This window comes from Tiliqua scincoides, chromosome 4 (genome assembly GCF_035046505.1).
Source record: "Tiliqua scincoides isolate rTilSci1 chromosome 4, rTilSci1.hap2, whole genome shotgun sequence".
In the NCBI taxonomy this organism is placed as follows: Eukaryota; Metazoa; Chordata; class Lepidosauria; order Squamata; family Scincidae; genus Tiliqua; species Tiliqua scincoides.
This window is the reverse complement of record NC_089824.1, coordinates 168,257,585-168,280,664: the sequence shown is the minus strand read 5'-3', so window position 1 is coordinate 168,280,664 and position 23,080 is coordinate 168,257,585. Positions and strand designations below refer to the sequence as shown.

The 23,080-nt window shown below is 44.0% G+C and overlaps 2 protein-coding genes across 2 annotated transcripts; one reads left to right on the top strand and one right to left on the bottom strand.

Moving 5' to 3' along the window:
- Positions 1-1,454: 1,454 nt before the first annotated feature.
- On the bottom strand, positions 1,455-9,752 carry PSRC1 (proline and serine rich coiled-coil 1). Its single transcript, XM_066624639.1, has 5 exons — positions 9,734-9,752; positions 8,087-8,144; positions 6,478-7,079; positions 2,726-2,995; positions 1,455-1,474 (listed from the first exon to the last, which is right to left on the bottom strand). The coding sequence occupies exons 1-5, from the start codon at positions 9,750-9,752 to the stop codon at positions 1,455-1,457; spliced, it is 969 nt and encodes a 322-aa protein (XP_066480736.1).
- A 3,547-nt stretch (positions 9,753-13,299) lies between these two features.
- PPIL1 (peptidylprolyl isomerase like 1) lies at positions 13,300-21,608 on the top strand. Its single transcript, XM_066623866.1, has 4 exons — positions 13,300-13,381; positions 15,511-15,665; positions 16,171-16,239; positions 18,996-21,608. The coding sequence occupies exons 1-4, from the start codon at positions 13,326-13,328 to the stop codon at positions 19,214-19,216; spliced, it is 501 nt and encodes a 166-aa protein (XP_066479963.1). The 5' UTR covers positions 13,300-13,325; the 3' UTR covers positions 19,217-21,608.
- The last annotated feature ends 1,472 nt before the right edge of the window (positions 21,609-23,080 follow it).

Sequence of the window (23,080 nt, the reverse complement as noted above, 5' to 3'; positions counted from 1 at the left end):
TATTGCTAGAAAGCACAGTGAGACAGAGCCCCACCTTGAAGAGTCAGAGGTTGTCATCTTGAGTGGCTGCAGCCTGCTGTTCCGGGAGGTGCTAGAAGGGATGGTTGGTTGGAACACTGAAGCTTTAGTAAATAAAAAGTAAATTTAGAGATTAACATTGCTTATTTCATAAAGGTGGACTGAAAAGAATCAGCTTATGTTGTTATTTGCCTAAAACTTCTGCTCTAATAGAATCAAGGAGACTCCTAACTAGAAGTTGAGCAGAGACAACTCAGTCCAATAGAGCTTACCTCATTGCCGTGTAAGAGAGTCACTGACCCAGTTCAGATGTCTTGCTAAATGGTTTAACCTGCTTACAGTAAATCTTTGCAGATTCCTCTCCTCACATGCTGTCTGAAGCTTTCATTTACAGTCTGCCACAATCTTACATTTTCTCTTTTGCCCAGATACAGTGGTTTGTACAAACAATACTTAGTAAACCAACATAACAAACCAGGTTCTGTACAACTAAGGAACTGCATCCTGTTCATCAGCCTGCTAGTAGGACACAACACTTAATTGAGGTTGATCATGGGGAGAGGTTCATCTGCCTTAAATAAAAATCAGCATTAGGGAATCTGTAACTTGGATTAATTTGAGCCCCTGCTTAATTCGTGTACACCTCTGTGCGCTTTACCTGAGCACACCCTACAGGCCCATCAGCGGCCATAGAGACTAAATATATGTGCATTGAAAAAACCTGGCTCCCTTACCCTTCTTGCTTCCCAAGCTCTTGATCCTGGCAATTATTCTCTCTAGTACAAAATATTTTTTGGCTTGTCAGCCACTTGCTTAGATGACAGTCCCTTTAGGATTTCATCAGAAACTACAAAGCAGTTTATCAAAAGCCTGGATTGGAGGGGTTATATTTCATGTCCTACATAGTTTTTCTGAAAATGCAGTCAAATTAGGTAACGTTCTCAGTAACAAATAGTAGGTCACCTAGATACCAATTTGCTTAACCACAGTTCTGCTTAACACCGGTACATAATCTCCAACATTCTCAAAGTATCAAGTGTGCTAAAAGCAAGAGAAAAGGCTTCAAGGCAAAATAAATGCTCTAGAACAAAAGGTCTTTAACCTTTTTCATGCAAAGAAAGAAAGAAAGAAAGAATTAGACTGGGGACTCACCGCAGATCCTGCCCTCCTCCTGGGAACTGATTCGCCCACCCCTGCCCCAGTCACTGCCCACCCCCTACTTCTTGTGTCTCCACAACAACCTGTGAGGTAGCAGCTTGAACAGGGCCAGCCTTAGTTGCTGTGGGCCAAGAAGAGGCTGTGCAGGATTATATCAAGAACTTAGTTTTGATAAGGCAGTACTATTATTGGACTGAATCCAAGCCCTTTCTTGCACAGGCTTTGAAAGGTTGCTTCAACCCACAAATGAGGCTTTGTGACCCCATTGGGGTCATGACTCACAGGTTAAAGAACAGTCCTAGAAAGTTCAGAAAGAATTTGTCTGCACTGAAGCATTGTTGTAGCCAAACATTCACTTTAAACCATTTACTCTCTAGTAAGTGCTCGGAACTGCAATCTTAAAGTCACAGTGATTTCATACACAACTATTTAAGAACCTCTCAATCTATCCTTAGTCTCTAGTAACTGTTGAAGGGCCAGGTTAAGTTACTATGGCCCAAATCCTAACCAACTTTCCAGCACTGGCATAGCTGTGTTAATGGCACGTGTGAACATAAGAACAGCCCTGCTGGATCAGGCCATAGGCCCATCTAGTCCAGCTTCTTGTATCTCACAGCAGCCCACCAAATGCCCCAGGGAGCACACCAGATAAACAAGAGACCTGCATCCCAGTGCCCTCCCTTGCATCTGGCATTCTGACATAGCCAAGTGTGCAGCATCCTGCAATTGGGTGATGTACATGGAGGCCTCCTCAAAGTTAGGGAATGTTTGTTCCTTTACCTCAGAGCTGCAGTGCCCTTATGTAAGTGCTGGAAAGTGGGTTAGGATTGTGCCCTAAGGCTCTATAGAAGGCGGAGACAGAGTAGGTTTCCAGAATGTTGATCCAAAAACAAGCCATTAAACAGGCCCTGTTTATGTAGAATTGCTTTGCTCCCTACTCCATTCCACTGATGTTTCCGGTTGCAGCCCTTGGCCAGAGCAGGTGCCCAAGATTCACAGCTAATGAATCTTTAAAGAAAAGACACTTGGTTCAATCCTCTCAGAATCCTCTCAGTATTGCAGGGTCCAATAGTTTGAATGTTTCTACACATCCAAAACTGCTAATATGGAAAACTAGTATGTCAGGAAGAGGGTTTTATCTCCTGCTCCCTACATATGCATATTTGAATGCTGACCCAGTTCAGCATGTAGAAACCAGCAATGACCTTTAACATCCTGTAGTAGAACAGTTCTACTGTCCAGGACTACCCTACAATGTGCTTTGTAATGACGGGTGGTCATAAAGATATGGATAGAGACAGTTAAAATTATAATTCATTTTAAACTACAGTTCAGAGCTAGATCAGAAGGAACAAACAGCAATGCAGTAGAAAGGAAGAAAACAGTATTCTGACACATGACAATGTTAATAAGCATGTATCAATGAGAACCAGCATTTGATTCCACAATGGGGAACTAAATTTTACCCTGGAGTGGCAGCTGGTGTCCAATATTCCTAGTAAATTTTTTTCCCCAAACTATCCTTACTGACCTTCCCACATCTTCTTACCTTTCTTCCTAGCAGGGATTGGCAAAGTGGATCCCTTGGCACCAGGCATTCCTAAACTCAGTGGCTTCAGCTGGCTGGGCCTCCCTGGAACTGCAGGCCTGCCTAAAGTTGTGATACGACTAGTTGCTTTTGGAATGGAGTTTGCTACTGGAAGTTGGCTTGCAAACACAGACGTGGCAATGTTCCTGGTTCGAATCTGGCAAGAGCTGCTATGAGGCTTGAAGCTGGATTGTGATTGCGAGGCATCACCCCCCATAGTTTTAGCTTGGCCTGCAGAGAAAGAAGAAAATCAGCTTGATGGCAGACCATCAGGATAATTGCAAACCAAGGAACCCATAAATGAAAGTTTTGTCTTAGCCCTCAACCAGATGCCCACAATCCTCCGAGAATGTAAACAAACTATGCAGAAGGGGTGAGCTTATATTTATTCGTAGACATATTTACTCCATTCTTCTATCGACAAACATTACAGCAGCTTGCAGAATTTAGAGATATATACAATATATATGGTATCTGTCTGCCCTATGGGGCTACTCAGATCTATTTTAGTTATTTAGCTGGTGCAAGTCTGAGCAGCCCTGTATAATGCTGGGCCGGGCAGGAGAGGGTATAGAATGTGGCGTGTGCTGCCACCACGGATCTCTCCCCTCGTTACGCCCTTCCCCAGCCAGAACTGCTCCCTCCCCACCCCCAGAACCCCCTTCCGGCAACCTCCCACTCCTTGCTCTGCCTGGCACAACGCTACCTGCTCCGGTCAGTGCCCAGTCTGGCCAAGACAGCACAGACCTCCACACTGACACAAAGGTACCTTATGGCACATTTGCAACACTCGAGAGCCGGCGCAGGGGGACTGTGCCAGCTCCAGTGTCAGTTTGAATTGGACTGACTGGTAACTTTGCAGTCAGGAAGCAGGAAACTGGGTCCTTCAAAAGTATTGACGGGTAGTATTAGGAATCACGTGAAAAATAAAAGAGCAGCAACAGTGATGCTATTATATGTGGCTATAGCATGCACATATTTCAAGAGCTGTGAACAGTTTTGGTCATTCTGTGACCAAAAGGATATACTGACAGAGAAGGCACAAAAGACAGGCAATTAAGATGTTCATGGGGTGGAAGCAACTTACCTACAAAAAGAGGCATCTAAGAGTTGAGGTTCTTAGATAGGAAAGAAAGGTACAGGGCATAAATGCTGCTAAACTTTCAGTGTGGAGACAATTTTTTCTGGTTACTTTCTCAAAACACTAGATTTGAGGGTGGTGACAGACATTTTAGGGCACAACCCCAACCAGGTCTACTCAAAAGTAAGTCCTATTTTGTTCAATGGGGCTTACTCTCAGGAAAGTGTGGTTATGATTGCAGCCTTAATGATATTGATTAATAGTACATTCAGAAAGGGGGGGGAATCCAAAGGGGTTATTACTTCATGTAAAACACTTCACACAATTCATTGTGGCAGTTGCAGTAAAAGCTGTTTGTGTAGCTGGAGTTCTAAAATGGATTAAGCAAATGGATTACAAGTAAGTTTCCTGCCCCCATATTAATAAGCCATGATAATCAAAAATGAAGCCTCCGTGTTCCGATCTCTAACAACCAGATACCTGATAAACAACAGGAAACATCTGGACTATCTGGATTTAGCTTGACTTTGTAAGGCACGTCTCACAGTCTTTCATCCAGTTCTGTGCCCTGGTGACTGCATGATGTACACTGATTTGTCTTTTTTTTGGGGGGGGGGGGGTTTACAACACGACTAAATCCAACAACACACTCTCTACATTCACTTACTTGCTCTAGTCTTCTGGAGAGGCACTACCCTTTCCTGAGCAAAGGAGGACTTCTTCACAGGAATGGTCTGCAGTGGACTCAGCCTTGCTCCCTGATTTCCTTTCCTTTGAGCTAATGATGCCGCACTTCTCTTGGGAGAATCCTGAAGACTCAAGTAATGCAGCAAGATAAGAAGAGAGCAAGCTGCACAGATGCTGCAACAGCAACCGCTGCTTCAGAACTCTGTGAAAGTTCCCCCATCATGGAGGAAGACTGCAAAATGGCAGCCACTCTGGAATGGTCATTTGACACCAAGTACTGCTGCACAAGGAGGGGCATACCATGCTCCATTGCAGTGTGTGCATATGAAAAAGAGAGTGAACAGCAAAAATTGCACATGCAAGGGTGATTCAGAAGCATGACCATTACTTTGGTGTTTTTCACACACACACACATACACAGGTTGCATTCATGTTAGAGAAACAGTGCTAAGTTGAAGTCAGGTATGAGGACATACCTTATTCTATACTACCCATAGTCAGGAATGTACTTCAGTGCATAAAGACATTACCGCTCCTCCTGCCTTTTCCGTTTTGACTTGGGCCACTGGAAGTACCCGTGGATCCTTAGCAGAACAGGTTTGGCGAGAAGCTCCTGCTACCTTCCTTGAAGGTTCCCAAAGAGGAGGCTTCACACTGAGCAGAGACTCCACATCTTGCATGGAACCAGGACGGGGGACGATAGCAGGTCTATCCTTCCTATTAGTTATCAGAGACTTAAGACAGAAGAAAAAGAGCTGCAACTTTTGAAAAGAACTGAGAATGAGTTACTTGCTTTCACAACACATAACTTAAAATTTCATCTCTAGAAATGACAACTCAGCAGCCAGAAGCACTGTAGGAAAGGGAGAGGAGAATCCCACTCAGTTTAATTTAGATTCATATTCACAAGCTGTTCTTGCACTCTATGGTCCTCAAAGCAGCTTACAGACAATTTGAAACATATCTCCACAAATCTTATGCAAACAATCAAGTCACAAAACTACAGCTAATAACAACCACCATGCAGACTCAATAGAAATAAACACTTAGGACCAATCCTAACCAACTTTCTAGTACCGATACAGCTGCAATGCAGCCCCTTAGTAAGCGAACAAATGTTCCCTTACCTTGAGGAGGCCTCCACGACTTCTGTCACTGAAGGATGCAGCACAGCCCCATTGGCATGGCTGCATCAGTGCTGGAAAGTTGGATAGGACTGGACCCTTAGAAAACAGAATGAATAGAAGTTTTCATCTTATCATCTACAAATTTCACTGCAATGGGCCTGGTGAACTTAGCTTGGAAGGGATTGTCACAATACTGCTACCACCACCCTAAAAGCCTTGGTCCTGGTGGAGAACAGACTATATCACCAATGGTGGGAGCATCCAAAGCAGTATCTTTCATATTGCCTTAATTCACATAGCATGTATATTGCGGAATGTTGTTGCTAAGGTAGCCCTGACCCCTAGGAACATTCATATAAACCACAAGCTGTCAAGCCACAGATCCTCTGCACCTGTTGAGAGGGCAGATTTGTGTATTCTCTGCCCCACTATGTATTTGTTGTTGGATGTGAACGGTAGGCGCATATACCTATATACACATATACTTAATTTGCAGGTATAATAATGTTGACTGATTTTTACAGGGCTGCTGTAAGTATTATTTGTTTTATTTTGGGAAAGCATGATGAAACTCTGTGTGATGAACCAATGCACACAAACAGCTCACCATGTGGTAATAGCCCCTGGGCAGTGTCATTTGAAGCAACCCTCATTTAACTGTTGTAATGTGCACTCCAGAACTGAAATGTCAAGGTTCAAAATTCCCCTGCAGAAATTCTCTTCACCTAATTCAAAAGCAAAAAGCAATAAGAGAATGTGGATTGATACAGCTTTATATAACTTATGAAGGTTCTACTCTTGCCCCTGTACCTTCTTACTGCTGGGAGATTTTGTTGTTGTCATGGTCTTGGGTGAGTTGCTGGGCCTGGATTTCTTAGACAGCTGACTGTCAGCACTGCAGGTGTTAGATTTATTTGGGGTTCTTTTTGGATTGGGTGAGTCCATGACACAGGAAGCAGGACTTCCACGCTTGGCGGGAGCAGGACTTCCATGCTTGGGAGAGAGAGTTTTGGGAGAATCTAGAGTAGAGGAGCTTTCCGGTCCCACTGTTGGGAGCAGTGCTTTCAGAGGACTGTTCTTCACATTGAATGTCTCTCGTCTAGGGCTTCTGGAGCTTGCCCTCTCGGCATGCAAGTATCTGACTGCTGATAAAGGTGCTACTTCTGGAACCTTCTCAAATTTCAGTTCAGAGGTGGTATTCTCCTTCTCCTGCAGCTTACATCTCTCCAGTTGGGTAGCCAACATATTCGCTTCCTTCATGACTTCCTCCAGCTTCTCAGGACTTAGGGGTCTCCATGGAGAGGCCTGTTCTCTGGTCCTTCCCTCACTCTCTCCCAGCAAAACGTTCATGTCAATGGCTTGCGCCACACATCTTTCATTGGGCTCCAAGGCACAAATAAGAGAGCCTTCCTCCTCTGGTCTGTAGCAAGAATTAAGCATCAGTGGAGAACGAATTAAGCAAGATACAATACAGTTATTTGCCCACGGCAATGTGGAGCTATGTAAAAGAGGGTAAGCCAGAAAAGATCATTTGTTTTTATTCTATCTCATGGATATAATTCAAAATCTGAATAAAGCTTGTCAACACAGGTCTTTCCAGTCTTAGTTAAATTAGAAGCTTGAGGAACTCTGCCTTTGACCCTTAAAGCTGTGGGGAGGGGGGAATGCAGTGAAGCAATCCCCAGGTTCGCGCGGCTGCAAGGAACGCAAGGGGCTTTCTGTACTTACTGGATGTAGCAGCAGCCTCCCAGGGGTGCGGAGAGCCCCATGGAAGCCTCCGTAGGGCTTCCCAAGCTGTGGAGAATGAAAAAATAATGATCGTAACCCGCTTCTGGTTTGCAGTTGTGAAACCGGGAGTTGCAATCATTATTTTTTCATTCTCTGCAGCTTGGGGAGCCCTGGGGAGGCTTCTGCAGGGCTCCCTGCGCCCCCAGGAGGCTGCTGCTGCATCCAGTAAGTAAAAGAAATCCTGGGAATCATGTCACTACATTCTCCACTCCTCTGCAAAAACTTACTGCGGCTCCCAAACTCCGGGAGACTTTAGGAACCGCAGTTATAACTGACAGCTCAATCCTATGCTTGTCTCCTCAGAGGTAAGTCCCAGTATAGTCAATGGGGCTCACTCCCAGATATGTGTGGAGAGGATCGCAGCCTGATAGCCCAATCTGAGCTGCCCAGCACCCAGAGGAGCAGCAGCGCCAAAATGACTGAGCTGCATCCTATGCAGACCAGGCAGCCACCGGAGTCTCATCAGGTAAGGGTGCAGACCCTGTAATGGGGCTACTGAAGTCTGCACCGGCTATTTTGAAGTTTTACTTCAGAACAGTCTTTCAAAAGATCATGCATATGGAGTTCACACAACTGCGAGTTACAGGTTTAGCTACAGTATTGTTTTCTCTTCTTAAGGATCAAATCCATTAAACTTACCCATCTGAAGGAGAACTCAGACCAAAATCCAATGTCTCATCAGTAATAAATTTTATATCTGGAGGAGGAAAAACATTATTAAGGAAATGACTAGATCCCTCACGCATGGGCCCTTCTAATAGCACAGGCCAACACACATTTTGCTTCCTTAAACGTTACACCAATTCCTGGGTATATTTGGGGTGCTGATTCCAAAAATGGCATCCATTTTGCCCTATCACATCTAGTTTTGGAGATATAGTATAGCCTCATTAGTGAATGGTTCAAGCAGCTTCCTCATGAGGAAGCTTACACCAAGACTTCCTCATGAGGAAGCTGCTTGAACCATTCACTAATGAGGCTATACTATATCTTCAAAACTAGACGTGATAGGGTAAAACGGATGCCATTTTTGGAATCGGCACCCCAAATTCTATCAAACCAACATAAAGTTTGGGAAAAACATTTCTGACCCTCAGTTTTCTAGGCCTGTGTAGTTGCGTCATGACTGCTGCAAACATAACTTGTCATGTTAACAGATCTAAATAAATACAGACCTATAATTCCTATTGTATATAGGTGAAACTTCTCCTAGTAAAATCTAATTCCTGGCTTAAAGCAACACCACCAAGACTTAAGAACTTTCGTTAAGAAGATCAACGGGCATTCAATATGTAAAGTCACATACCACCAACAGGGAGTTTGCAGTGAAGCAATGAATTAAACTCACCTGTCTATTCCTGATTCTGCCATTATGCGGTATTGAGAATGATACAATCCTCATCAGTGTACGGATGCTGATGGAATAGGATCTTCTAAATATTTACTTTTAAGCTTGCTCTCTAAGAGCCCAATCCTGTGCTTGGCGGCATGGCTCCGTGCTGCCGAGCACTGTTGCATATGTGCCGTAAGGCACGTTTGCCAGCCTCACCGCCAGGCTCCTGCTGGTGCTGGCCCAGCACTACCCAGCTTCCGCAGCTTGGCGGTCTCCCGGACCACCGAGCAGCAGCACAGCAAGCGGGGGCAGGGACAGGGAGGAGGTGTTCCGGGGCGGGGGGGAGGCCGGCAGGGGGCGGGGAGAAGGCAGGGAGGAGGCATGGCGGGGAGGTGTGACGCAGGGAAGGGGGTGGGTTGGAGGCATGCCTGGGGGAGGGATGGGAGGTGGGTCTGCAGAGCTCCGTTCCGTAGGATCCAAGGCATTCGTGTAGGGCTGTGCGCCCTATGTGAGTGCCTTTACCTTACCGCCGACCTTTTGGGGCTGCGACCTTACCGCCGACTATTGCGGGGCTGCTTACCTTACTTGGGGAAAGGGGATGAAAGTCCCCTTCTCCCGAGGTGCCTCCTGCAGTAGCCTGGGAGGTGCAGGCTCCGGCGGCAGCCCTTCTCTGTGCCGCCAAGCCTGGGCAGCTCAGGATTGGGCTGTACATATCGCATGGCAACTGTGTCTCCAATCTTCTGAAAATTTTTGCAGCATCTTGGTGCACTGAAAGGTGCACTGATGATTTTTAAGCAATATATTGCTCTCAGCCTAGTTAGAAACCAAAATAAATGAGCCAACTATGTAGACTGGAAGTTTTTCAATTGTGTGTAATAGTTTTGTATTGAAAAGACAAAGCACATTTGTTCTTCCCAAAGCACACTCAGAGTCCTTAATTTTCCGGTGCTCACCTTCATTAGGCAATTCCATGTTTTCCAGGAATAACTGGAAACCATTGAATAACTGAAAGAAAAGTTAAATATATTGTACATTACATTAAATACATTGTAAATGTGTAAACGTGAAGGGACACAGGCTTTGCAGACATAGGAATTATTACAAAAATAAGGTAGCAGGTGTCTTAAAGTGTATGGTACAGTACAGTTTGATGGCCCAATCTTAAAAAGGATGTTGGAGAACTGAAGAAGATACAGAAAAGGGTCTGTAAATGATTGGCAGACTGAACGTTCTTCTCATAAGAAAAGGCTTAAGTGATGTTTTTATTTTTAAAAAGGTTGGCTAAAATGGGAAGCCATGATGAAGGTTATGACGAGAACAGAGAGAGGCTAGAACTAAGCACCTGAAATGGGAAGGGCCATAACTCTGGAGAGGCAATAATTAGCAAGATGGACTATGGTCTAATTCTGCATAAAGCAGGATCATATGCTCTTCATACAAAAGCTTGGTAGTAGCTTCAAGACAGACAAAAGAAAGTATTTCACACAACACATTACGGAATCTATGACCCCAACATACGTTGATGGGCATCACCAGATAACTTTCAAAACAGAGATCAAGGTATAAGTCCATCAGTGGTTGTGGAAAAATGGCACCTCCCCATTTAGGGATAACTTACCTCTGATTACTGGACTCGAACATAGAGGAAGGTGGGATCTGAAACCCTCCCTTTTGCAGTATGGTAGTCCATACTGCAAGTCTGAATTAGTAGTTTTGGTTAGTAGGGCTGCAGAAGTATATTGGTCAGGGTTTATTTGTGTGTCCCCCATACCTCCCTTGCCATTCTGGCCTTTCCCCATCCCCCATTTTTCCAATGGTGATGTTTAGATTGCAAATATTTGGTAGCTGGGTTCATCTGCTTTTGCCTATAAATTCTCTAAAGCACCATGTACAGTGAAGAAGAATTTCCATGGGTCTTTAAAACAGTTTCTCAGGCTGGAATACTTTCACAGTTTACTTTTTGTTGGGTTCATATCTCAAGGAATCTCCCTTCCAGTTTACTCATATGCAGTTTATTCAGAAGTCCAGCATAATTCAATAGCTCTTAATCTCAGACACATTTGCATAGGATTGCAGTTTAATGCCATAGTCCAGTGTTTCTCAAATTGTGGGTTGAGACACTACTATGTGGTTTGCATGCCAATTTCAGGTGGTTCCCCATTCATTTCTGTATGCATTCTATTTTTAATATATTAGACTTGATGCTACCATGATATGTGACTGCATTTGGGGAAATGTTACAGGTGTGTACTTCTAACAGGCTACTATGTATACAGGATATGCTTTTAAAAATGATAGTCAATGGAGCTCACTGCTGGGTAAGTGTGGATAGAACTGTGGCCTTTGGGATGTTTGGGGAATTTTTTTAAAAACAAACCAGCACCTGCTTGGGAGGGTTAAGAGGGTCCTTCTTTATTTTAAATATTTTCTAAACTTTTAATTTACTTAATGAATTGATTTGATTTTTGTCATATGGTGGTGGTAAAAATTTTCCTGCCTGATGATGTCACTTCTACCCATGACATCACTTTCAGTTCTTGACAGATTGTTATTCTAAAAAGTGAGTCCCAGTGCTAAAACATTTGAGAACCTCACTAAATCTTCAGAGTTCAACCTTTAATTTCTGCATCACAGTAACTACTATTGTGCTGGCTGCAAACATTACTGTATAGCCATTTAGTGAAGTAACCCTTCACGCCAGTGTTTTTCAACCAGTGGTATAGGTACCACCATTGTCGCTTGAGGTGGTGTCTGGTGGTACTCGCTAGACCCTTGCTGCATGGTAGTGAGACCAGGAACACAACAAACAGCTATATGAGGCTTAGTTCAATGGGCAGAGCTCCAGAGCATGCTTTTTCATGCTCAAAAAAGCCCTCCCATTCACCTTGAGACTCTTACTGGTGTATGTCGCATTGCATCTGGCCTCCCAACCCCAAAGTAACTGGCGATGATGTCATCGTCAGTGGTACTTGGAATAAGTGGACCATGTGAAGTAGAACAAACCTTGAGAAACAGCTCTACCCTAACATTAGAAATGTTCCTCCCTCCATTTACCTCCATCTGAATAAGGAATGGCTTTTTTATGTTCAAATGGCAAACAGTTGCTTGGTATTTATCCCAATGTGTCTTGCTGTACCCTGAAACTCATTTGCATCAGGAAGTCATGGTAATTAAGAGCCCAATCCTACGCATGCCTACTCAGAAATCCCATCATAGTCAATGGGGCTTACTCCCAGGTAGGTGTGGATAGGACTGCAGCATGAGGGCACAATCCTATGCATGTCTACCCAAAGTAAGTCCCATTAGACAATGGGGCTTACTCCCAGGAAAGTGTGCATAGGATTGCAGCCTCTGTCTGCAAAGCACCTGCTCTGCTCCATTTTAAAACCATAGCAGGGACTTTTCCAGCAGGAGCATCTTCTCCCCACACCTTTTAAATTTTAAACACCTGGCCTAGAGAGGAGTTTTGGAAAACTTGAAAACTTGTGGACTCTTTTGTGAGCCCTACAGGATATCCATTTTCTTGGTCCTTGTCCTTCCCTGCTCCGTGAAAACCACTTTGAGAACTTTTCGTCCAAGAGTGAAATGCTTCCTTAAGAATTGTGAATATGATGTCGCTTTGGGACTTTTTGTAGAGAAGCCGCAGAGCTCCCTGCAACTTGTTCATTTGCAAAACAGGGATGTGCTGTGTGAGGAAGCAGATGAAGCAGAGCCTTCAAAAAGCACCCCTGCTGTGTGAGGTGTGCAGTCACACACAACCCCAACCCAGGATGGTGGGGTTAGGGTTGCAGTGCCAGTCCTCATTTACTGGCTCCGCTCAGACCAACGTATGAGTCCCGCTGGCTCAGGCCAAAGGCCCATCTAGTTCAGCTTCCTGTATATGACAGTGGCCCACCAGATGCCTCAGGGGGCCCACAAGACAACAAGAGACCTGTATCCTGATGCATCTGACATTCTGAGGTAGCCTCAAACCAGGAGGTTGGGCATACCCATCATGGCTTGTAACCTGTGATGAACTTTTCCTCCAGAAACCTGTCCAATTCCCTCTTAAAGGCATCTAGGCCAGATGCCAAGTCCTGTGGCAAGGAGTTCCACAGACTAAGGACACTGGATAAAGAAATATGGTCTTTCGTCTGTCCTGACGCTGAGTGGCTGTCCCTGGTTCTGCTGCTCCGCGGCTCCAGCGACCCGCCAGCCCCGGGGCAGTGCGGCTTGCAAGCCCATGCGTCCTCAGCCCAGACTGACCGCCATGCGACACGAACATGCACCCCACGCCCACCACCGGCACTGCATGCTCCGCACGCTCTCACCACAAAGCTCTTGCGACAAGCGGCGGGGGAATAGGCGGGGAGGGGGACACAGGCAGATTCAAATTTTCCCCCCTTCTACGTCACAATAGCACTGTTACATCCCTAGGCAGCGATTGGCTGGTGGGATCCTGTCGGCCACGCCCCCTTCCTGGGGAATGCCCGCGCGCGAGGACAAGAGGGACAGCCGTACCGGAAATGTGCACTTGCAGAGCCGTTCCCCCAGGCGTGGTGAAGCATGGCTGCGGTGCCTCCCGACACTTGGCAGCCGCCCACTGTTTCCATGGAGACCACGTAAGTGGCGGGGGAGTAGTGAGAGAGGGATGTTTGCAGGCCCTGTCAAGAGTCAAGCAGCCCACCTGTGTCAGTCTGGGGGGTCCTTCAAGCGGGGAGGCGGATCTGGCTGCCTTCAGGCTGCCCTCCTTTCCTCCTGGCACTGCCTATGTGTCTTGCACCCAGAAGTCCAACACGCACAAGTTTCCTGCTCAGGAGATCCCTTGTTCGCAATGGGGGGGAGCTGGCAGCTCTACCCTTTGGGGCTCAGGCTGCAATCCTATGCACACTTTCCTGGGAGTAAGCTCCATTGATTAGAATGAGACTTTCTTCTGAATAGACATGCGTAGGCTTGGGCTGTCGATGAGCTCCATACGGTGTTGTTCTTGCCAGGGCCGTGCGCTGGGTGGGGAGGTAGGTGAGGCACTGCCTCCCCACCAGAATCCTTCAAAAAGCACCACCATGTGGTGTGAGGAGGCCAAGCTCTGCGCATGGGTTGTGGGCGCTTGGGCGCCTCACACTACAGCAGTGCTTTTCGAAGGACTCCAGTGGGAATGCTCTGCCTTACCTGCCTCCCCACCCACCACATGTCCCTGGTTCTTGCAGTATCTAATTGGTGAAAGGCTAAGCTACCCAGGAAGTTTTAATTAACTGGCAAACAGATTTCAGGGTTGGTGAGAGCAGTTAAACTGACAGGTCATTTGCTCCTAAGAGCCTGGCTGCATCCAGCCAAAGGCCCATCTAGTCCAGCTTCTTATATCTCACAGTGGCCCACCAAATGCTTCAGGGAGCACACAAGAGACTTACATCCTGGTGCCCTCCCTTGCACCTAGTATTCTGAGGTAGCCTACTTCTTAAAGCCTTTTTCTACTCCTGGTCTGTGGATTAGGCTAATATGGTCTCATTTTCTCAAGAATCAAGGGTGTCAAACATAAGGCCCATGGGCCAAATGTGGCCTCCAGAAACAATTTATTCTGCCCCCATTATAATTGGTCTGTCTCTTATCTTGAAAATATGATCAAGATTTGCACATTTTCTTTTCTGTCATTTGCAGTGAATGAGTTTCTGTTTGAGAACAAAGTGCTTCTTTCTGGCCATCCTCTGCTAAATGAAGTCACTTTCTGTATAAGCCATTTCTGCCCAACATTTCATATATGCAACAGGAATAAAATGTGTACATCTGTGGGCTGGGCAGAAATGGGTTAATCCTGTCACTTCTGGCCCTCAGCAGGCAGCATGAATACCAACTTTAGCCCTCTGTGTGAAACAAGTTTGGCATCCCTGGTTTAGCTTCTCTCTGTACAGGAGTTAGACTTGAAAAAAGATAGTATGTTTCTGGTATGATAGTATGTTTCAGCCTTATGTTTCTGGTTGCTGTTGTGTGTTCCATTTTTCAGATTGATAAACCAAGAAACAAAACTTCCTTTGTAAAACTGAAGACTATACAGCACCTCTAATAAAAAAGAACTTCTAGATTTTGAGATATAATATTATTATTATTATTTTATTAATTTATATCCTGCCTTTTTGCCCCATGGGCACACAAGGCGGCTTACAACAATTAAAAATACAAAAATAGCAATTAAAAACAATAATTAAAACAGGTGCACATAATTAAAAAATCTAAAACAAGCCCCGTGGATTCTAATATAAAAGAGAAGGAAAGCCAGCCAACCTGTCAGCAATTAAAAGCTTTTTGAACATAAGAACAGCCCCACTGGATCAGGCCATAGGCCCATCTAGTCCAGCTTCCTGTATCTCACAGCGGCCCACCAAATACCCCAGGGAGCACACCAGATAACAAGAGACCTCATCCTGGTGCCCTCCCTTGCATTGGCATTCTGACATAGCCCATTTCTAAAATCAGGAGGTTGCGCATACACATCATGGCTTGTACCCCGTAATGGATTTTTCCTCCAGAAACTTGTCCAATCCCCTTTTAAAGGTGTCCAGTCCTTAAAAAGGTCTTCAGTCCATGCCGAAATATTAATAAAGAGGGCTATATATTAACAATATATAGGCTTTGTAACATGAATGTGCCATATTGTTGGATATGTGCTGTTGTGCGTTTTCATTTTGGCACCGCTTTCTAAGAAGTCAATGTGATGTAACAAATGTGTTTGGGGTTCTCCCTTCTCTATGTTTTGCAGTATGGGTGTTATTGTTGTGGAGCTATATTGGAAGCATGCACCTAAGACTTGTAAGAATTTTGCTGAACTGTCCAGACGAGGTTATTACAATGGTACAAAATTTCATAGGATAATCAAAGACTTCATGATCCAAGGAGGTGATCCAACAGGAACTGGTAAGAACATATTCAGAGCAGGTGGTTGGATACTGTGTTGATGGAAACCAAGACTATAACCTGTATGCCCTTAGCTGAGAGTAAGTCCCATTAATTCAATGAGACTTCTGAGTAGACATACATAGGATTGCAGTGCAGCATCGTAGCAAAGGGAATATAAAGCAGAAAGCAGAGCTAGCAAAATCAAAACATACCATACATAGCTCTTTTGAGGTATGTACTTTCCTTCCTGTGTGAGTAGAAGATAGAAAGCATTTGTTGCAGCTACTGAAACCAAGTTACCATCTGCTGTAAGATAATTTAAAGATTTGTGACTTTTCAGATGGTTACCTTCCTTTTCTCTTCCTCTCCCTTTAATGATAGTGAGCGCTTCCTCTGTTACAGTAGAATAAAAATATTTCATGAACAAGTCTAGATAGTCTAGTACTGCAGAAAGGTTAGTGAATATAACTCTGTCTCACTTATGGCTTTGCAAATTGGCTTATTTGGTCTTGTCATGTGGCAGGAAGAGGAGGCGCATCCATCTATGGCAAACAGTTTGAAGATGAGCTCCATCCAGAATTGAAATTTACAGGTTGGTGGTATTTTTTTCAGGACTTTGAATGCTTCAAGTGAAGCGTATTGTGACTTAAAAGTAGATGCCTCTGCATCCATACACATCCTCTGCATCCACACACATCTTAAGTTGGGACATAAGAAAAATCCTGCTGGATCAGTCCAAAGACCCATCTAGTTCAGTATCCTATTTTCCACACCTACCCCACAACTGCCTCTGGGAAGCCCATGAGTTTGAGAGAAAGGCATCCCTCTCCCTCCATTGCTCCCCTGCAACTGATACTCATAGGCATGCTGCTGAACCCAGAGGTAGCATGTAACCATCATGACTAGTAGCTGTTGATTGACTTGGTCTCCAAGACTTTGTCCAATCCCTTTTTAAAGGCACCCACGTTAGTGGCCAGCCGTCACCACATTTTCTGGTAAGAAATACTACAAATTAATTATGCACTGTGTGAAGATGTACCTGCTTTTATCTTGTCTTAAATCTCCTGCCAATCACTTTCATTGGATGACCCCGATTGTAGTGTTGTGAGAGAGAGAAAAAATCTTTTCTCTACACCATGCATAATTTTATAAGATTCACAAGCCAATCCTATCCAACATTCCAGCACTGATGCCAGTGTGGTGTGTGCTGCATTCTGTTAAGGGGGGGAGGTGTCACAGAGGCCTCCTCAGGGTAAGGGAATGTTTGTTTCCTTACTTTGGAACAGCATTGCAGCTGCATCAATGCTAGAAAGTTGGATAGGATTGGGCCCTCAATGTCCCTCCTTAATTGCCTTTTCTTTCCAAGCTGAAAAGCCCCAAATACCATGGCCTTGCCTCATAAGGAAAGTGGTCTAGCTTTCTATTCATTTTGTTTACCCTCTTTTTTGCACTTTTTCCAACTCTACAATATCCTTCCTGAAGTATAGCAACCAGAACTATACACAGTGTCCCAAACGTGGCTGTGGGTACATGGGGAGAAATATAACATTAGCAGTCTTGCAGCCCAATCCTGAGCTGCCCGTAGTGCCTAGGCTCAGCGGCTCCATGGAGGGCTCCTGCCAAATCTTGCAGCAACCGCGGGAGGCTCCTTGGGAGAAGGGGACATTCGTCCCCTTTCCCCGAGTAAGGGAAGCAGCAATGGGGCTACTCTCTTTAGCGCCGACCAAAAGGTCGGCGCTAAAGTAAAGGCACTCGTGTGGGGCGCGCAGCCCTCCATGAGCACGCTGGATCCTGTGGATCACAGCTCTGCGGATCCGCCTCTCTCCCTCCATGCGGATCACATGCGGCGCCATGTGATCCGCATGGAGCCATGCGGTGGACCACAGAATTGGGCTCTTATTCTTTATCACTTTCCTTATGACCTGGAGTAAAGGGTACTGGTAGATTAATTACAGAAACCATAAAAATTATTTCTGTGTACTAAATTTTGAGTTTCTATCATGGCTATTGGCAAATATGGAAATAAAACTAAACTTTAATATTTGCTAAATGCCTTCTCCTTTTGTTTGACTTCCTTTTTGCAGATAACAAATCTGTCTTTTTAAACTTGTTTTTTCCAAGTAATTATGAGGGGTAGTTCTTGCCATCACCACACAGAATCTAGTCTGTATTCTTTTCCCATACCACTTCTGTAATAAAGTTTATATGCCATGTCCCTGTACAGGTGCAGCCTATTTATCCACGGATTTTTTTATCTGCGAATTTATCTCAATGTGGTGGGGGACCGAAAGTCACACACACCTTTGCCTCCTTTGCCCATCACCGGCGTGTCTCTCCATTTCCAGGCACCCCAAAACATTGCAAAAAGGCTCTGCCTCGCCCAGGCAGGGAAATAGCCCTGGGGCCCTGGAAGAGGGTCCCCTTGCAAAGGAACAGTAACACTCCTGGAGCCCCTGAGTCAGCAAAGAGGCTGAAGAGGGGAAGGGGGGGGGCTGAAAATCTTTGTAGCCAGAACATGTGCAGCAAGGTGGAGCTCTTTCTCTCACTCACATAGGGGCAGATATGGTAGCAACAGAGGGGATTACTTTAAAAAAAACCCAGGGAGGGTTTGCCAAATTCCCCTCCCCCCATTGAGATGGTGCAGGCAATCACAGACACAAGCAACCCCCCCCCCCCAATGGTGCAGGCTATCACCAACACAAGCAAGCCTTCCCACCAAGCAAAGCATGAGATATAGTCTACAATCCTCTCCATGCTTTCCTGGGAGTAAGCCCATTGACTACAATGGGGCTTACTTCTGAGTAGAAACGCATAGGGCTGGACTCTTAAAAGATCAGCATCCCAACTGTGAAAGAAGCCGGGCAGCTGGCAACAGGGAGGGCTGAGTATGGTGTGAAGGGGAGGGGATTGAAAACAGCTGCTTTAGTTTCCTTCCATTCAGAAGTGTCAGGCTGCAGTGTATTTGCATAACTCTATGGAATTTAGCACAACACATTTTTTGTTAATTGCGCCAAGTCACGGAACGGAACTAACGCGGATAAATAGGCTCCACCTGTACTTCAGATTTTTTCCCCTGGAACTTCTGGGTGAGTATCTCATACAAATGGGTTTAGGGACACAACTATTTGGGTGTGTGTGAGGGGGTAACTGATGTGAGTATGAAGCTGCCTGGGGTCTGTGACCAGTCCTGCAGCCTCTGTATATGAGTTTCACTGTTCTTGAGCGAACTGATAACTTTTCATGGCTGGTTTAACATTAAGAAACAATCTAACAAGATGTGATCATTTGAAAATTTGTTCAATTTTAGCTTGGGAGTCTAAAGTTGGTAACACCTTCTTTCTTCTTAAGGTGCAGGAATCCTTGCTATGGCAAATGCAGGTCCGGATACAAATGGCAGTCAATTCTTTATCACGTTAGCACCAACCCAGTGGCTTGATGGGAAGCACACTATCTTTGGTCGTGTTTGCCAAGGAATTGGGATAGTCAACAGAGTGGGCATGGTGGAAACCAATGCACAAGATCGTCCAGTAGATGATGTAAAAATTTTGAAGATTTATTTATCAGGCTAAACTGTAAAGAAACTCATGTTAAATCTGATTGTGTTTCATGGTGCTTGATCTCTTACAATATCATCCATTGTATTGTTCCAAGCGATACCAGCTAGTAGAATCAAAATACCCCTATGTGTACCATTTAAAAAAAAACAAAACTGTAATGATACATTCTAACTACATTCATTGAGAAAATGCCAGTGGTAATTTGAGGTGGGGAATTAGTACCAAATTGCAGTAGTGTGAGATTGAATCAGTTGTCACCCTTCATTTAACTGAAGCCCAACAGGACATCTGTATTAATTGTCAAACAGTCTTCAAGGCACAAGAAATCTAGTATACTTGTGAGTTATTGGAACTACTCACTTGGAATGCTCTCTTACCAAGTGGGTCTCGGGACCATATTGGAGTGCTGTCTTACACTTCTAAAAAGAAAAGTTACTTCCACGTCTGTAAGCTTTGTATAATAGCTTACATGTATATGTTATTTCAGAATCTAAGCATTAGATATGTGATTTCTGTTTCTTGACATAGGGAATCTACATCACTAAGAAAACAAATTTCTGTTCTGAGTAGGAAAAAAATGATCCCAGGTTTAGTTCAGAGTAGAATTGCTAGTGGACAATTTTCTGGAGGACATCTTCCTTTCAGGGTTTGAAGGATGGTTGAGGGTAAGGATGCATAACCTTTCAAGATTAGGTCTTGTGTACTTTTTAAAATGCTGTATAGATGAGGGAATTTTGATATGTGCAGCTTGTCACATTGAGGTACAGCAGCAGTTTAAAAATCTGCCACTTCCAACATTTTCTCATCTGTACAGTTAGTAAAGGTATAGAATCCCTAGTCTTGGAAGATCAGCTGTTGTCTCTTGCAGTGTCTTTTTTTGTTTCTAGTTGAAAAATAAATTTATATTCTGCTCTTCTTTAGAAGAAACTAAAACTTACAACCTAAAATAAAATAATAAAGCCATAGGTGTTTGCTATGTTAATTCCCAAGGCAAAACTGAGCTACAGCAAACTAATGAAAACCCTCTTAAATTCATTTTTTGCAAAAAGTGGCTCCATTTAGTAAGGACAGAGAGTTCTTGTATACATCTAATTTTGTTCACCTTAATAATGTGTGGCAATGGGTTGCTGACTTCAAATCATGCTTGGTAGTGTCATTGTGTTTTGGGTTCCAAGACTTGAGTAATTTCCTCTGAAAATGGAGAAAAACATGCCAATCCAAATTGTTTAGTGAACACTGACTGTATTGTGTTTTGTGTTTCTCATTGGAGAAGAAATTCTTTCAGGATGAAAAGAGTTAGAGACAATAACAGTCCTCAATACTTCAGGGGATTAGATGGGGTCTGCAATCCCCATGTGGCATATTGCCACATGGGCAATAAGTCTCCAATGGTAGGAAATTGATCTTCTAAGGTAATAACCCTTCAGGGCAATGCTAACACAATGTTTGAGTATGTACTACTTTTTGTATATAATGATGACATTGAATCTTGGAAACAAGTAGCTCAGAAAAACTGTTGCTCCTTTTGCAGTAGCCTGCAAATTCATGAGATTCCCTGAATGCTTTTTCTTGAGCTGTAGTGTTGGTGCTTTTCTGTTGCTGATGAACCTCACAATTAATATCTTTGTCTGTATCTTCTTTTCATTCAGATGATTCACATAGAAAACCTTTCTCCCTATTGTCCCTGTTCCATGCAGAATTTAACTTTTTAATTCTAAAATTCTTAGAATTGCAAGGCTCAGGGTAGTATTGGTTGTGGGAGGCCCACCTTCATCATCCAGTTGCCGAAAGAATAAGATATATACACTTTATATTTGGAGTTAATTTGATTTTTACAAACTAGAAAGATGCAGACTGTGCAAGTAGGCTCAGTTTGTCTCTGGAGCAAGATTAATCCATGTTGACACATATTTTCCATGGTACACTCAATGACAAGTGACTTTGTGTCTCTTTGGTCATAGTTCAGGAGTGTTTCTTTGGCAATTCATAGCAGAATGTTTGCAGTGTGTGAGAATTTTGCATGAATGCAACAGTATGAACCTAGGTCAGGACGAAAGGATGCAAGTAAATATATTGTGACTGCTCAAGTGCCAGTTGAGCCCTTTGGCTGCTAACAGCTTCTCTACTGAAGCACACTAGATATGCAATAAACATTTCAGCTTGTTGGAGGATATTTTAGGCTTTGTCTTTAGGCATCTGGTTTGTTTGACTCTGTTCTAAGTGGTTAAATGAAGTTGTGTGCCCTTGAGCTCAATCAGCTTCAAGAGCGTGTTGTACAGCTAGAAGAACACTGGGAGGAAGCAGTTTTAGCTTGCTCCTTGTGAAGCTGTACTGTTAGTGTGTAGCTATTGCAGTTGTGCAAACTGATTCATGTGCTTATTGATTTGAAGTGCAGCTTGTTCTTGTAAAAATTTGATTTGAAGTGCAGCTTGTTCTAGGGTGCTTGTAAAAATGCAGCACCCTAAACACTCACGCATCAAAGAAATGAATCCCTGTTCTTTTCATGTGTGACCCCTCTAAGTATGTCTTCAGCTGATCACATTCACCTTCTTCTATACCCTATCTTCAGAAAACAAAAGGCTGTAAACAGTTTATTTTTCCCCCCAGTTTTGGAACTGCTTTCAATATCATATCGTTAAATGGTTAAATTAAAAAAATACAGTTGTTAATATCAAAGCAGCAATGGGATTTATGGCTTCATGGAAAAGTCAGCGACTGTCTCATCACTAACACATGAAGTTGAAATTCATAAGGAAGTATTATCTGATTTATATTGACGCTGATGTATTTCTTAGTCTAATCTTGTGGCATTTGAGGTCATAATCTCATGATGTTTAAATAACTTACGGATAAATTTGATGCCTACTGCTTTTTGGAGGGACTGTCTGCCACTTCGAACTACTAAAAATTTTTTAAATACATTTTTTATAAAGAAAATAAAATATTTTGAAAGCACCTGTATATCTCTGCTCTGGTTTTTTGTGTCCAAAATGCCATTGTTGGTTTGTGTTTGATCCAAAGTTTCTCTGTCTTCTTTAAAATTCTGCAAATATTGGAAGCACAATGTTTTATGCTTAAACTTCATTGTAGCTTACCTCGTGCATGTTCACCTTGTCTAGGAGCAGCAGCACAACCTCTGGAGGGTTTATGTTCTCCTGCTCCTACTGATGTTTTCCTTATTTTCTAGCGTGTTTACCTTTGCTCTGTTCATGTCTCATTGTTTATGACATTAATAAACACATTTGCACCTCCCTTCTGAATTTTCTCCAACTTGGGTTTTATGACTTTCTGCCTGAGAAGACGACAGTGTTGAGTTGCTGACAGAGCTTTCTCCACTTGCCAGCAACATGAAGTGATTCCTCATCCAGTGCACTCTTGTATTAGGCAGACCATTTAGTGCTAATTCATGCGAACAGCCTGACTCCATGCGCTCATCTCATTTTTTCCCCCTTCCATTTTGCAAGATTCTGTCTCTTTGCCAGAATCCTGTGACCCACAGACTACTTATTGGCATCCTTCAGTCTCGGAAGACTATGGTGTCACGCTCTGAATGGTGGTTCTGGAACAGAGTGTCCTCTCCAGTGCGCGAAGCCTGGGTAAAGTAGGTATGGAGGATAGGCTGTTACCCATGCAGCAAATCCCCCCTCTCCACGTCGCTGAAATGGTCCAATGGAAAGGCAGAGGCCAATACGGTTGGTTCCAGCGGCGTCGCAGGAGTTGCCAGAACGTGACTGTGTTCAGCCATGAACTGCCTCAGGGACTCCGGCTCCGGATTTTGCCTCGAGGTTGTCTCCTGAAGCCTTTTCCATAACTGGATGTATCCACAAGGCAGTGGAGGTTTGGGATCAGAGTTTTCCTTCTCTTAGGTGAGCTGCC